This window comes from Heliangelus exortis, chromosome W (assembly GCF_036169615.1).
Source record: "Heliangelus exortis chromosome W, bHelExo1.hap1, whole genome shotgun sequence".
Taxonomy (NCBI): Eukaryota; Metazoa; Chordata; class Aves; order Apodiformes; family Trochilidae; genus Heliangelus; species Heliangelus exortis.
Window position 1 is genome coordinate 7378931 of NC_092453.1, and position 16469 is coordinate 7395399.

General features: G+C 49.1%; 1 protein-coding gene across 1 annotated transcript in view; it reads left to right on the plus strand.

Moving 5' to 3' along the window:
• Positions 1–13992: 13992 nt before the first annotated feature.
• The window catches only part of LOC139789204 (ubiquitin-conjugating enzyme E2 R2-like), a 103792-nt gene continuing 101315 nt past the window's right edge, over positions 13993–16469 (plus strand). The window contains exon 1 of the mRNA XM_071729718.1: positions 13993–14336. Within this exon, the coding sequence (XP_071585819.1) occupies positions 14160–14336 (177 nt within the window). The 5' untranslated portion in view covers positions 13993–14159. The remainder of the gene's footprint in view (positions 14337–16469) is intronic.

Genomic DNA, 16469 nt, shown 5'->3' on the forward strand with positions numbered 1-16469 from the left:
TAATAGGGCAACATTTAATATCCTCCTTAAAGGGATATTGGCTTTTGACAGCTGTTAAAAGATGCCAAAAAACTAGCCTGACTGATTCAAACCGTAACACACAGGGAGGGACACCTCTCACTGGACCACATTGCTCCAAGCCCCATCCAACCTGGCCTTAAACACTGCCAGGGATGGGGCAGCCACAGCAACATCTGGGCAACATCTGCCAGTGTCTCACCACCCTCACAACAAAGAATTTCTTCCTAAGATCTCATCTAAATCTCCCCTCTTTCAGTTTGAAACCATTACCCCTCATCCCATCACTCCATGCCCTTGTCCAACGTCCCTCCCCACCTTTCCTGTAGCCCCTTCAGGCACTGGAAGGTGCTCTAAGGTCTCCTTGAAGCCTTCTCCAGGCTGAACAACCCCAACTCTCTCAGCCTGTCCTCATAGCAGAGGTGCTCCAGCCCTTTGATCCTGTTTGTGCCCCCCCCCCTCTGGACTCACTCCAACAGCTCCATGTTCTTCTTCTGCTGGGGGCTCCAGAGCAGGACCCAGCACTGCAGAGGGTGGGGGTAGGGGTTGTCCTCAGAGCAGAGGGGGAGAATCACCTCTCTTGACCTGCTGGCCACACTGCTTTTGATGTAGCCCAGGACATGGTTGACTTTCTGGGCTGCACTCAATCCCACTTACCATGTCACCAACATGTTAAACAGCACTGGTCCCAGTACTGACCCCTGAGGAACACCACTCATCACTAGAATCCATTTGGACATTGAACTACTGACTTCAACTCTTTGAGCGCAACCATCCAGCCAATTTCTTATCCACTGAGTGTTCCAGCTGTTAAGTCCATGTCTCTCCAAGAGAGTCCTCCTGAGAACTCTTGGGGGTTTCAACATGAGGAATTCAAGGAGGGCTTTCAGACTCTGAGAGGGGCAGAACACAGAGGGAGGGGGTCCATTCCCTCCCATTTCCTGTTAATACTCTATAAAGGTCAGGCAGACTGGCAACCCCTCCGCTGTCTTTTCTGCTCGCTTCTGTCTGTGCTTCTGTTGGTTGGTTGGTTGTTGTTGGCTGCACTGGGTGGTTGGAAACGCCCTGTGCCTCGTGCCCCTGCCCATAATACTCTTCTGGGGCTTGAAAGGCAAGTGTTGTGGCATCACGGTACCCCAGAGAGGATTGAGTCAGACAATTGGACTCATTTAAAAAAACATCTCATAGACAATTGGGCTAAAGAGCATGGTGTAGAGTGGATATACCATATTCCTTCTCATACACCAGCATCTGGAAAGATTGAACTCTACAGTGGCTTGCTGAAAGCCACCTTGAAAGCAAGGGGTGGTGGGACTTCCAAAAATTGGGATCTGCATTTGGCAGAAGCCACCTGTCTAGTTAACACTAGGGGATCTATCAGTAGAGCTGGTTCTGCTCAATCAGACCTTTTACATACAGTGGCTGGGGATAAAGTCCCTGTTGTGTGTGAAAGGAACTTATTGGGAAAACTGCTTGGGTCTATCCTGCTTTGGGCTAAGACAAGCCCATCTGTGGGATTGTCTCTGCTCAAGGTCTGGGACATACTTGGTGAGTTATGCAGGAGGATAGGAAAGTCCATTGTGTACCACAGGGGAATTTAACTCTAGCTGAGAGCATTTACTTTCACTTTGTATAGTTTTAATTGTTATATAATAGTAATTAGTTGTATTAAGTGTTTTTCCCCAGGATAATGCAGTGGCATCCATGAGTCCTCGCTAGAGCTTGTGGCACGTGAAGGCATGAACCCTGACAGACCCTGTACCATCTGTCTTGCCTTGACAAACTGAATATGGAGAGAAATGGAATGGAATAATTGATAGAACCAATTATTCTGTCAAGGCTTAGCAGTTTGGGCAGACCACAAACTGAAGGACAGAATTACTTTCTTTTCCCTCCCTGCCCCCCCAAGGGAAGATAAAAGGGGGAATAAAGACTGGAGACTTTAAGTTGGAAATTTAAAACTATTGGAGACAGATTTACTAGCACAGGGGAGAGGCAATAACATAGGGGATAAAGTAACAAAAATACAAATATATAGTAACAAAAATACAAATATATATATACAACCTGACCTCAATGGTGGCAGGCATAGATGCCTGAGTGCCCCTTGTGGCAGGGCCGACTCAGGAGGGGGGTGTCCATGGCTCTTCCCAGTACCTCATGGATGTGGATTCTGGAGAGCATGTGTCGAGCTGGTGGTAAAGGAGTGCAGGGGAACAGCAACACAGCCAGGAGTGAGCAGAAAAGACAGCAGAGGAGTTGCCAGTCTGCCTAGCCTTTATAGAGAATGGGCAGGAAACGGGAGGGAATGGACCCCTCCCTCTGTGTTCCACCCCTCTCAGAGTCTGAAAGCCCTCCTTTAGTTCCTCATGTTCAAACATGACAGGAGCCCATAACTGGATGTAGTATTCCAGCAGAGGCCTCACCAGGACATAGTAGAGGGGGAGAAGGACCTCCCTCAACCTACTGGCCACACTCTTCTTTGTGCAACCTGGGCTTCCATTGGCCTTCCTGGCAGCAAGGGCACACTGCTGGCTCACAGATAATTTACTATCTATACTTTGTGAAGGGTTTGTGAAGGACTTTCTCCCATGGGAGGGACTTCCCACTGCAGTAGGGGAAGACTGGGAGGAATCATCCCTGAGAAGGAAGAAGCAGCAGAAAACAACCTTTGATGAATGGACTGTAAACCCCTCTCCCTGTTCCCCTGTGCCACTGGGGGGGAGGAGGTAGAGATATCTGGAAGAAGGGAGGGATGGAGTAAGGTATTTAAGCTCTGGGTTTTGTTTTCTCTCTGTTTTGATTTTATTGATGATAATTTTTTTTCCCCGAGTTGAGTCCCATGACCATAATTGGTGAATGGAACCCTCATAGCCCTTGTCTTGACTCAAGGTTCTAGGTGGATTTCCTCCTCACCATCTCATAATGGGGGAGGGAGAGTGACTGGCCACATGGTCCTTTTTTATCTGCCACCACAAATGGGGCAGGCTTGTTCCCTCAAGAACTTCACTGTAGCAAGACGAACCTCTTTTAGGGCACAGCGCTCCAAGGTCCAACCAGGTGTTCCAGGAGAAACTCACGAATAGTGCTCCGAGTTTAATGCTCTCAGGGCTGACCAGCCTGAATCGGTGCTACTGCTCCGAAAGTGGCCTTAATAAACACAAATGGCATAATAAAAGTGGCATAATAAACACAAATACAACAAAAATGACAATTCCTCTTTTTTTTTTTTTTTTTTTTTTAAGGAAAACAAAAAATATATGAAGTTCAAAAGTATCAACAAGGTTATTCAGTTTGAGCTGCTGGATGATGCATCGTTGTCCATTAATGATCTGGTCACGGCAGGGTGTGTCCATTTACTGGGTACCCAAAGAGGTCCGGAGTCTGTGGAGACACAGCTATAATCTCTTCCAGTAAACAGGAGCGGCTTGGGCCCTACCCACTGACCTGTAGATGGATCCTTGTAATTGATTTGGACTTCCAGCATGCGGTTGATTTTCTGGGACGAGTAATGGAGTAACACGGGGGGTTGTTGGGAATCGCGGCTTAGACTAAGAAAGTTCAGTGTAAAAAGCACTTTGCTAAGCCGCATCTGTGGGTCCATGTCTTTGCTGTCTTTTTGCTTTTGTAAATATGTCTTCAGGGTGCGATTAGCTCTTTCCGCTATCGCCTGGCCTGTGGACAAGTGAGGGATCCCTGTAATGTGTTTTACTCCCCAAGTAGCAAGAAACTGCTTGACCTTTCCGCCTATATAAGCAGGCGCATTGTCAGTTTTTACTACTTGAGGGACCCCCATAACAGCAAAGCAATTGGTCAAGTGACGGACCACATGTAAACCCTTCTCCCCTGTCTGAGCTGTCCCCCAAAGCATGCCTGAAAATGTGTCTACGGTCACATGGACATACTTGAGTCATCCGAATTCTGGAACGTGGGTGACATCCATCTGCCAGATCTCTCCTGCTTGCAGCCCACGTGGATTGACTCCCACTCCTAGGGCAGGGCCAAATTGTGCGCACTGAGGGCATGCTTTAACAATCCCTTTTGCATCTTCCCATGGAATTGCAAACATGCGCTTCAGCGCCCTGGCATTTTGGTGGAACAAGGAATGGCTGTTTTGAGCCTTCGCGAACTGACTTACGGGACCCTGCATTCCTAGGCTGACCAGGGAGTCAGCCTTTGCATTTCCTTCCCCTAGGCCTAATGATGTTTTATGGCTACGGATGTGAAGAATACAGCACGGCTGTGTGCGAATTTTCAGCACACGCTGTAATGTGAGGAAGAGTTCCAGTAGCCATTGGTTTTGTACTGGCTTGATTAGAGCATCCTCGATACGGTTCGCCACTCCTACCGCATATTGTGAGTCGGAGACAATGTTAAGGGGGACACTTCGCCATTGTGTTAAGGCCCAAATGATAGCCAGTAGTTCCAGAGTCTGCAGGTTGTCTTTGTCGGTGCCCGGAATCAAATGTTGCTTCCACTGTCCCTTATCCTGCCATACGCAGGCGGCCGTTTTCGACCTTTTTCCGGCATCAGTGAACACGGTGATACCAGGCACTGGATGCTCTGAAACAATTGGTCATTCTATCCAATGGAACTGGCTGATGGCCTGCAGGCGCTTGTGTTTTGGGCCTCCATGACGGATATCTCCTGAGTACTCGAACAAGGCGAGTTGTAGTGGTATAGAACGTTGCAGCAACCAATCAAAATCAATTGTTTTGATAGGGATGCTGATCCATCCTGGCTCTTGACCATCTACTTCAAGGCAACGTTGTTGTCCCTTTTGTATCAGGAATGCTGTTATTTTGGTTCGTTGCCAGATACCTTTCTGGGCCGTGTGGGGTGGAAATAACCATTCCAAGATGGCTATCGACTCTGATTTTGGAGAGCTTTGGTTGTGGTTTTGGTCACAGTTGCCATGGTGGTATTCCCCATTTTCCCTTTGCCAGTTGAAATCCTGCAACAGCAGTGCGAATGGGAATGAAGGGTGGTTGCATACCCAGACTCCAATGGCTTGGGTGGCATCTCGACGATCTGCAAAGCCGGTTGCCAGTTTGTGGACGACCCGTTTTAACGCATTGGTATGGTTATCGGTCCAGTCCACTAACGCACCTGGTTGCGTGCCCCGTAATAGTGACAAAAAGGGGTGGATATCTGCGTTGGTGAGACCTATAATGGGTCGAAAGCCTTTGACACCGTCCCCCACAGCATTCTCCTGAAAAAGCTGTCTGCCCGCAGCTTGGACAGGAGGACCCTCTGCTGGGTTAAGAACTGGCTGGAAGGCCGGGCCCAGAGAGTGGTGGTGAACGGGGCTGCATCCAGTTGGCAGCCGGTCACCAGTGGTGTCCCCCAGGGATTGGTGTTGAGCCCAGTACTGTTTAATATCTTTATCGATGACTTAGATGAAGGGATTGAGTCCATCATCAGCAAATTCGCAGACGACACCAAGCTGGGAGGAAGTGTGGACCAGCCGGAAGGCAGGAGGGCTCTGCAGAGGGACCTGGACAGACTGGATTGATTCTAACGGGATGAGGTTCAACACGGCCAAGTGCTGGGTCCTGCACTTTGGCCACAACAACCCCATGCAGCGCTACAGGCTGGGCACAGAGTGGTTGGAGAGAAGCCAGGCAGAAAGGGACCTGGGAGTCTGGATTGACAGGAAGCTGAACATGAGCCAGCAGTGTGCCCAGGTGGCCAAGAAGGCCAATGGCATCCTGGCCTGTATCAGAAACAGCATCGCCAGCAGGTCCAAGGAAGTGATTCTGCCCTTGTACTCAGCGCTGGTGAGGCCACAGCTTGAGTACTGTGTCCAGTTCTGGGCCCCTCAGTTTAGGAAGGATATTGAGGTCCTGGAGCAGGTCCAAAGGAGGGCAACCCAGCTGGTGAAGGGACTCGAGCACAGGCCCTATGAAGAGAGGCTGAGAGCTGGGGCTGTTCAGCCTGAAGAAGAGGAGGCTCAGGGGAGACCTCATCGCTCTCTACAACTACCTGAAAGGAGGTTGTAGCGAGGTGGGAGTTGGTCTCTTTTCCCAGACGACTTTCAACAAGACAAGAGGACACAGTCTTAAGTTGTGCCAGGGGAGATTTAGGTTAGATATTAGAAAGAATTTCTTTACAGAGAGGGTGATCAAGCAATGGAATGGACTGCCTGGTGAGGTGGTAGATTCTCCGTCCCTGGAGTCATTTAAAAAGAGATTGGATGTGGCACTCAGTGCCATGGTCTAGCAACCGCACCGGTGGGTCAAGGGTTGGACTTGATGATCTCTGAGGTCCCTTCCAACCCGGCTAATTCTATGATTCTATGATTCTATGAACCCATTGAAGCTCGCCCACTAGCTTTTGGGCGTCATTCCATGTTTTGATCTAGCTGATTATTTCTAGTTTTTGAGGTCTCACCATGGCGTGAGTGACTTGCCACCCTAAGTAGCTCCAAGGCGATTGTGTTTGCACTTTCTCAGGAGCTACAATTAATCCTTTTGTCTTCAGTTGATCGGTCAATATCTGACTAATGTTGTCGGGGAACGGGGCTTTCTGGCAAAGCAGTATGTCATCCATATAGTGGTAGATTAGTGTGTCCGGCATTTCTTTTCGGATCGGCGAGAGTGCCCATGCCACATACATTGGGCATATCGTTGGGGAATTTCTCATCCCTTGGGGCAACACTACCCATTCGTATCGCTTCGCAGGTTCGCTTTTGTTGATCGATGGGATGGTGAAGGCGAAGCGAGCTGTGTCTTCAGGATGTAGGGGAACGGTGAAAAAGCAATCCTTAAGGTCAATAACCAGAAGGTGCCAGCTTCTGGGTAACTTTGTGAGTAGGGGCAGCCCGGGTTGGAGGGCGCCCATCGGCCACATCTGGTTTTTGACCTTGCACAAGTCATGCAGTAATTGCCATTTTCCTGTCTTCTTTGGAACTACGAAGATGGCTGTGTTCCAAGGACTGACAGACGGCTGGATGTGTCCTGCGTCCAGCTGTTCCTTTACCAGACGGTTGGCGATTTCTAGCCGCTCTTTGGATAAGGGCCACTGCTCCACCCAGACAGGGGTGTCTGTCTTCCATTGCAGTCTGGGAGTTGGCGGCACCTCTGCAGTGGCCCTTATTGAAAATGTTGAGGGGGTTGGGTGGGTTCAGGGATGGAAAGAATAGCCCCTAGTTGGCTCATAACTTCCCTGCCAACCAACCCTCCAAGTTGTCCCGGTAACGGCAACACATAGGGACGTATGGTCACCGCTTGTCCTTTGGGAAACTGTAATTGCACAGGTTCAAGGGCCTGAAGGGGGGTGGAACCACCACCTATTCCCTGGACGGCATCGTGGGCAGTGATAAGTTTCCAATGATGAGGCCACACATTAAGTTTGATTATGGTAACATCAGCTCCGGTGTCCATCATCATGGAAAAGGTCTTGACCTCTTTTCCAGAGGTCAACTTTACAATTATAATGGGCCTTGTCTTCATCTGTTGCACTAAGGTTACCAGAGTGCTTCCAGAAGATCCAAAGCCTTGACTGCCTCGTGCCACGGGGGCGTTCTTCCCCAGATTCATTTTTGGGAGGAGGACCAGTTGTGCTAGCCGGGTTCCTGCTTTGATTATCAGGGGAGGTGTTAATGTAAAACAAGTAATCATGATCTCCCCTGTATAATCCGCATCTATAACTCCTGGGAGCACAACGAGTCCTGCAACTCCAGTGGAAGAACGGCCCATTAGTAAGGCTCCAGTCATACTATCTTCTTGGTATATTGGTCCATATATTCCAGTCGGTATCCGGTGTACCTGTGTTGTCGTGAGGGTGACGTCTATTGCTGAGGGCACATCGATGCCCAGGCTTCCCCTTGTGGCTGGGGCGGGGAGCTGGTGTAAAGCGCTGGCCCGGCTACTTGCGTCATGGCGCGGGGGTCTTGCGTGCTGCGCCTTCCTTTTTTTTTAGACCTGCATGCCAGGCTGTTGTGGTTGTCTCTCTGGCATCAGTCACACCACACCGTGGCTGAGCAAGCTCTTGTTGAGGGGCCTGTGGCTCCACATCGAAGACAGACAGGGGTGAATTTCCTTGATCGATTTCCCCTTCTGTCTAGTTTCTGCGCAACTGCCGCGAGGAGCTTTTGAGTGGGTTCCAAGGTGGCGGCAAAGGCACTGGCCATGCCTTGGTTTTGTTGTGTTTGGGTGGCCCTGGCAGCTACTTCTAACGTCTCCGAGACGTCAGCCATTTTTGGTAAGGTGGAGAACAGTGACTTCATTCTCGGATTTGCATTTTCAAACGCCAGTAGCTTGAACATGGATTCTTTTTGCTCTACTCCTAGATTGGATTGAGCCATGACAGATTGCCAGAGTCGGTCGACAAAATGTTGAAAAGGCTCATTCATCCCTTGCTTGATGGCAGTAAATAAAGGGGCTGGAGTATGCTCTGGGACCACATAGAAGGCTTGGCGGGCTAGGTGCGCAGCGACGTGGTGGAGCACAGTCGGGAATTGGAGCCGGACTTGGACATCTGCATAGCGTCCTGAGCCCGTGAGCATCTGGCGGTTATCCCTAATAGTGGATCCCCAGGTGCTCGAGGGCAATTTGCTTCCACTTGGGCCAGGCGCTCCCATTCTTTGACCCAGACAATCTGCCGGGAGGGGGTGAGCAGGTACCTGGCCAGATTACAACAGTCGTGGGAGCAATTAGTGTCGGCGGTGAAAAGCCAATCCAGGACGGCCTGACCACTCTCCGATTTTAATCCTCCCTCTCTCAGGGTCTTCTTGGCTTGCTCTAAGGTTTTCCAACTGTGCTGTTCAAATTGAGGCAGCCTGTTGTTATCATGCAGAACAGGGCAAGCGATGGTGCTGGCCTCCCAATCCCCTTCGAGAATGGCATCGCGGATGAAACCAGACCATCTTCCGGGTCGGGGTTTATCAGCACCTTTGATGCCTTGGTTGTTCTGTCGTGATCGCAGCGGGGTTGGAACGTCCTCATCGTCATCATCAGGGAGGGTGGGTGGGTCTCGATATTTATGGAAAGACGAGCGTTGTTCCATGTCTGTCATCCTTTTCTCTAAAGATTTCACGGACTGATTTGTTTGTTCCAGGAGGGCTTTTATTTTGTCCTCCAGGCTGATGGGTGCTGCTGGTGGGGTGGCCGCTTCTTTCCCATGCTCTTTTTCTGAGCTGGGAGGTGGCAGTAGGGGTGGTTTCGAGCGGCAGCTGGGGCCGCCCATCTCAGGGGCATGTGCTGTCGGCATCTTCACATTTTTTTGTTCGTTTCTTTCGGTGCTTGGAGCAGGTGTTTCTTTTTCTTCCTCCGGCCCGATATCTGATAGGAACTTGGCTATAGAATGGTGCGACTTTCCTGTCATGCCCTTTATGGCAAGGCTGTTGTCCCTTAGTCCTAAGAACGCCTTCCGGGTTTTTCCACCCTCAGGAGGAGGGGTGGGTAGCGGAGGTGCTGTGGGGACAACACCGGATCCTGCTTCTGGTGGTGGTGCTGCAGTATCAATGCTAGCATTTGGCGGAAGTGCTGCAATGGCACTGATGGCAGCTTCCGCCTCGGCTTTTATTTCTTTTAGGGCATTGATCACCACTCCCCATGTACCATCTAATCCGGTTATGTTTTTATTCATTTCTTGAGTATGGAGGCTTCCCAACAGGTCGCTGACCTCCTGCCAAAGTTCCCATGCGGCCGCAGAGGATGGGGGGTAGGAGAGTTCTTGCTCCTTCGCCCGTGTCACCAGCTTCTCATTAACGGGGGTGCTTGCTGACAATCCCATCTTTCCTTTTTTCTTTTTTTTTTTTTTTTTTTTTGTGGTCAAACAGTGGTAGAGAAGGAAAGGTAGTGGATCTTCTTACCCGACTCCTTGGGTTTTCTGCTAATGCTAGTTTGTGCTGGACTAGCTCCCTTTCTCCTGATTCATCACGGGCTAGATTGAGGTCTCTGCCTGCATTCTCCACCAGATGTAGCAAGACGAACCTCTTTTAGGGCACGGCGCTCCAAGGTCCAACCATGTGTTCCAGGAGAAACTCACGAATAGTGCTCTGAGTCTAATGCTCTCAGGGCTGACCAGTCTGAATCAGTGCTACTGCTCCGAAAGTGGCCTCCCTCTGGCTTCCTCAGGTGTGAGCTTTATTGGCCCCCTACTCCTGCTCATGCGTGAAACAGAGAAGGATCTTAACAGATCAGTTCCTGTGGGAAAAGGAGAGGAGGCCAAGTTGTTTGTGTGAATTTACCTAATGTAGAATTAGAACTTGTGATCATAACCGGTACAATTCAAGGATAAACCGAGAAAGTACCAGTCCAAACTCATAATTTTCCACTGTTTCAGTTAGAAGCAAAACAATTTTCCACTGTTACAGTGAAAAGCAAAACAAGGCCTAACGAAGCTAGCTTTCTGTCTGGGAAATAATTGGGAGTGTAAGTCTCGTTTTTAGAACAAGGCACCGCCAAGGCCAGGGAGGCGCCAGCTTGGCCCCAAAAGCATGTGAACATCTGCACAAGGAGAACATAAAGATGCCACAACCAGCAGATAAGAGAAAAGTTATGGCTGGGGTCCGATATCCATATAACAACATGAAGCCACCTGGAATCAAGGGAGATAGAAGTTTAACCCTAAGGGGGACATATCCCCGAGAGGACGGCTCCGCCCAGACCCCGCCCAGACCCCACCTGGTTCCGCCCAGACTCCACCTGTTATGAATATTATAATTACCTGTCATAATCTTATGAATATGCATGTAAGGCTGTATAAATACCCTAACCCTACCCCCCTGACCCCTGGAACTCTCTGTCCAGCACGAGCTGGGAGTTCCACGGATCCACAAATAAATACCTTTGCTGTTTAAAGACTTAAAACTCTGTCTCTAAACAGTTTTCTTAGGCCTTTTTGGGCTTCATGCGCAGTAGGGGCCCACCCTAATCAGGCACAGGTGGGCTTAACACAAGGTCATGCCCACTACCTGGCAATTAGTGCCACCTGGTTGCCTCATTTCACTACACTTCACCACTTTCAGTGCCCTTACAGAACAGGTATGGGGCCCTGCAGGAGGAAATGACAGATATTATTGAGGATACTTCACGTAGGCCAAAAGTAGCAGTGAGGCCAACTTGTCCTAAACCAACAATCATAACCCAATCAAGGAAGAAAAACAAACAGGTCACTGTTGTGGGTGATTCCCTCCTGAGGGGTGCAGAGGGCCCAATATGCAGACCGGACCTGCTTCATAGGGAAGTCTGCTGCCTCCCTGGGGACAGGATAAAGGATGTCAAACAATCAGGAGGAGTTGGAAGCTACTGTGCTACAGAAAAGCTACGACATAGTAGTGATTACGGAAACTTGGTGGGATGAATCCTATGACTGGAGTGTGGCCATCGATGGCTACAAGTTGTTCAGAAGAGATAGGAGAGGAAGAAGGGGTGGAAGTGTTGCCCTCTATGTAAAGAAGTGAATAGAGTGTGAAGACTTGTCCCTAAAGAATAGCCTCAAGCAGGTTGAAAGCTTATGGGTGGGAATTAGGGATTGGGACAGCAAAGGGAGCTTTGTGATTGGAGTTTACTACAGGCTGCCCAATCAAGTGGAGCCTATTGATGAAGCCACCTTACTCCAGCTCAAGGAGACATCATGATTGCAGGCTCTCATTCTGCTAGGGGATTTTAATCACCCTGACATCTGTTTGAAAAGTAGCACGGCAAGCTGTAGACAATCCAGGAGACTCCTGGAGTGCCTAGATGACAACTTTTTAAGACAAGAAATTAACAGCCCTACCTGAGGGGATGCATTATTGGACTTGATGGTCACAAATGCAAGTGAACTAATCAGGGATATCAAAGTTGAAGGCAACCTGGGCTGCGGTGATCATGCACTACTGCAGCTCACTGTCCTAAGGGGTGTGAGAGGTGAAAAGCATAGTCAGAACTCTAAATTTTAGGAAAGCAAACTTCCAGCTCTTCAAGGAGTTAGTAAATAGGACCCCATGGGATACAACCCTCAGGGGCAAGGGAGCAGAACAGAGCTGGCAGATCTTTAAGGATGCTTTCCATAGGGTGCTAGAGATCTCAATCCCCAGGTGTAGGAAATCGGGCAAGGAAGAAAAGAGACCAGCATGGCTGAGTCGAGACCTGCTGGTCAAACTAAAAGCAAGATGGACCTACACAGGCAGTGGAAGAGGGGACATGTGTCCTGGAAGGAGTATCGGTAAGTTGCCTGGTTGTGTAGGGATGAGGTCAGGAAGACCAAGGCGCAGCTAGAACTGAACTTGGAAAGAGATGTAAAGAAAAACAAGAAGGGCTTCTACAGGTATGTAAACCAGAAAAGTAAGGTTAAAGAAAGAGCACACACACACGCTCCCATGAGCCACAGTGGTGAACGAATAACAACAGATGATGAGAAGACTGAGATTCTCAACAACTTCTTTGCCTCACTCTTCATTGGCAACCCCACTCCTCATGGCTCTCATATTGATGTCCCAAAAGATGGAGACGAACAAGACAAAGTCCCCCCAACTGTAAGTGAAGATAAGGTTTGTGACCATCTGAGGAACCTGAAGATATACAAGTCCATAGGACCTGACGAGATGCATCCCAGAGTCCTGAGGGAATTGGCGGATGTAGTTGCCAAGCCATTCTCCATGATATTTGAAAAGTCATGGCAGTCAGGTGAAGTCCCTGGTGACTGGAAGAAAGGAAACCACGCCAATTTAAAAAAAGGGTAAAAAATAGGACTCTGGGTACTACCGACCTGTCAGCCTCACATCTGTGCCTGGGAAGAACATGGAACAGATTCTCTTAGAAGACATGCTAAGGCTCACGGAAGACAGAAGTGAATCAAGACAGCCAGCACGGCTTTACTAGGGGCAAATCCTGCCTGACCAACCTAGTGGCTTTCTACAATGTAGTGACTACATCAGTCAACAAGGGAAAAGCAGGGGATGTCATCTATATGAACTTCTGCAAGGCCTTTGACATGGTCCCCCACAATATCCTACTCACCAAGCTGGAGAGAGATGGATTTGATGGGTGGACTGTTCAGTGGATAAGGAATTGGCTGGACGGTCACATCCAGAGGGTGACGGTCAGTGGCTCAAAGTCCAGATGGAGACCAGTGACAAGTGGTGCCCCTTAGGGTTCCATACTGGGACCTATACTGTTTAATATTTTTATCAATGATATAGACAGTGGGATCGGACATAGACGGACATGGACCTGATGAAGCGGGTCTGGAGAAGGGCTACGAAAACGATCAGGGGTCTGGAACACCTCTCCTATGAAGACAGGCTGAGGGAGCTGGGGTTGTTCAGCCTGGAGAAGAGAAGGCTCCATGGAGACCTAATTGCAACCTTCCAGTACCTGAAAGGGGCTTTACAAGAAGGCTGGAGAGGGACTGTTTGCAAGGGCCAGTAGTGATAGGATGAGGGGCAATGGTTTTAAATTAGAGAAGAATAGATTTAAATTGGATATTAGGAAAAAGTTCTTTACTATGAGGGTAGTGGAAAAGTGGAACAGGTTGCCCAGAGAGGTAGTTAAGGCCTCATCCCTGGAGATATTCAAAGTGAGGCTTGATGAGGCTCTGAGCAACCTGATCTAGGTGAGGGTGTCCCTGCTGACTGCAGGGGGGTTGAACTAGATGACCTTTAGAGGTCCCTTCCAACCCAAATTATTCTATGATTCCTCTTCCACTGCTGCTTGAGTGCTGCTGCAGGATTTCTTGTGGATGCTGGGTCATGCAAGGTTGCTCCTCAAAAAAACATAATTTGTGCAAAGATGTTTTTGGTTTTGTTTTTGTTTTTGTTTTTTTTTTTTTACTGTGAGCGTGTCATCACAGCAGCATGGGCCAGCTGTTCCCCCGCTGTACCCACACATTCGTCCACTCACTCCAGACTATGACGCGTAGCGCTGCCCCTTCAAGCGCTCCGGTAGGGGCGTGGCGTGCGACGGGGAGTGGCTCGTTCTGGGGCGAGGTGGGACGCGGGGCGTTGAGGTCAGCGGCGAGCGGGTGCCGCACTAAAGGAAGTGGCAGCCGCAGCGGCCGTTAGTACGGGGGTGGGGCCCGGCCCGGCCCGGCCTGGCCCGGCCCGGCCCGGCCCGGCCCAGCCCACCAGGCGGTGAAGTGCAACGGGAGCGGAGCAGCGCCACGCCACGCCACGCCACGCCACGCCACGCCACGCCACGCCACGCCACGCCATGGCGCAGCAGCAGATGAGCAGTTCGCAGAAGGCGCTGATGCTGGAGCTAAAGTCGCTGCAGGAGGAGCCGGTAGAGGGCTTCCGCATTACCTTGGTGGACGAGTCTGACCTCTACAACTGGGAGGTGGCGATCTTCGGGCCCCCCAACACCCTCTACGAGGGTGGGTACTTCAAGGTACGGTCTTCCCCCCGTCCCGCCGACGGACCGGGCCTTCCGCCGCCGCAGTGGTTCCCGGGAGCCGTCGCTGAGGCCTGCACCACCCCCATCGCCACCTGCAGGGCCTCTTTGTCGGGCTCGGTGGGATCGCTGGAGCTCCGGTGGGGAGGCGGGCCTGCTTCCGCTATCGACTCCTCCGACCCCCGCGGAAGGGGTTGAGACCTGCGGGAGGAGGAAGGAAGGAGGGTAGGGAGTCTCGGCTCCCGTAGGTTGGTACCCCGCGAGCTGCCTTTCTCCTCCTGGCGACGGGAAAACGGGGATGGTCTACAGGGCAGACTGGCTGGGGCCTGTAGGGCATCTCTTCCCCTCTCCCTCGGGGTGCCCTTTGGGAAGAGGGGCCTGCGGTACACCTATATCTATTATTTTATTTCCAATGTTTTAACCCCAAAGAAAGGCAAGTACCTCATGACAGGGTACAAATTCTTTCTTTCTACTCCCAAGTTGTCCTCTTGGCTCTGATGTGTGAATATTTATTTCAAAGGGGCTTCCTACCTTCCCTCGATAAGTCGTGCAGGAGCATCCTGTATAGCATGACTAATTCAGGATAAAGGCTGTGTTTCCTTCAAAATTTCGTGGTCTTTAGGGCTATTTTTCATTATTATTAGCACGTATTTGGTGAAGATAGATAAATGCTTTCAATTTTTCTCTCAGTCTTGCTGTTAATAATTAAAAAAAACAAAATAAACTTTCTGTGGTTATTTTCCCTCCTGTAAATACAGTAAGCAAGAAATCTGGAGCTGCTGTCCCAGAAAGAGAGCAGATTTAAATTCTTAAAATAACTGGAAGAGAAAGCAATTAAAGAAATGTGATTCTTGCAGAAGGCAGGGTTGCATTGGACATATACTCCTTTGCACTTGATGTCTGCTTGGTTTCTAGCAAAATATTGTCCCTTTCAGCTCGCTTCTCCCAGGAGTTATTGTTTAGTAGTGGCTCCTGCATCTCCCATTTCATGCCATTTGGCTTCTGTCAAACTGAAAAATTTTGGATGCTCTCTCTCCTTGGCTAACATAAATCTTGGCCTCTCTGGATCAAGGTTTAAGAGCTTTGTTCCACAAAACCAAAATAACTTGTAGCTTGGGGAATAACGTATTTGAGTCATGTTCAGTTTGGCCTTATTGTTTTGAAGGAGGGGAAGGCTTTGGTGTAAGGTTTGTCTTTTGTAATGAGTTGACTGGCTTACTCATGTAGGTGTGATAGATATATTCTTAGACTCACCTCCACTATTATTTACTCAGGGAGTCACTCTAGTCTGGATTGGTAACTGGGTCATTTTTACATCTGAATGGTTTGGCAACCTCTTCCTGCACTTACATTACTCCTCCATTTTTTAAAGAAGAAATCTCAATGGCTCAAAATATTTTTGGTTGGGAACCTCTCTGGACTGTATATTTGAAATTGTTCCTGGAAAGACGCTGAAGCGGTCTGTGAAATAATCTGGGTAGTGTGCATTAACAAGTGTAGATTTAGGTAAGGTTGCCGGTTACCTCAGTATATTATGAATTTTATGTCCTTGAACTGTTGTGCCTTTCTTCTAATGCTTCTGACTGATATTGTGATACTTATTTTGAGAGTGGGATACTAAGTTGCTTTCACCCTTCCACAGCAGAGGGATTCCCTTCAAGTGACAGGGCTGGAATCTGTCAAATGTTTCTGTCTCATCTTTTCATGAGGAGTTGTGATTATGATATTTTGTTTTGGTAGTGTTTGATCTTTGGTTATTTGCACTAAGTTCTGAGCCACTGAAATTTGCACTAAGTTCTGAGCCATTCTGTTCCTAGGGAAGAGTCCTGTTGTCCTGAGAAATTATGTTCTTGGCTTTCTTTGTGTTGGGCTTTCAGGCAAACCTCTAGATGTGTTAGAATTGGTTTGCTGAATTCTTTAGGGATAAGATTAGTATCCTAAACTTAATTTGGTGGGGTGACTTCTATGGTAGATTCATAGTTTATGCAAGGTGAGCTCTAGTTCAGATGATCTAGCTTCATCTTGTTTTGTCTTTAGTTTCAGAAGATTAGGTAAGCAGGATTAGAAATATGCAGTTATAGGATGTAACTGTTTTTAAACTTTGTGACAATGAGAGTTTTGGAATTTTCT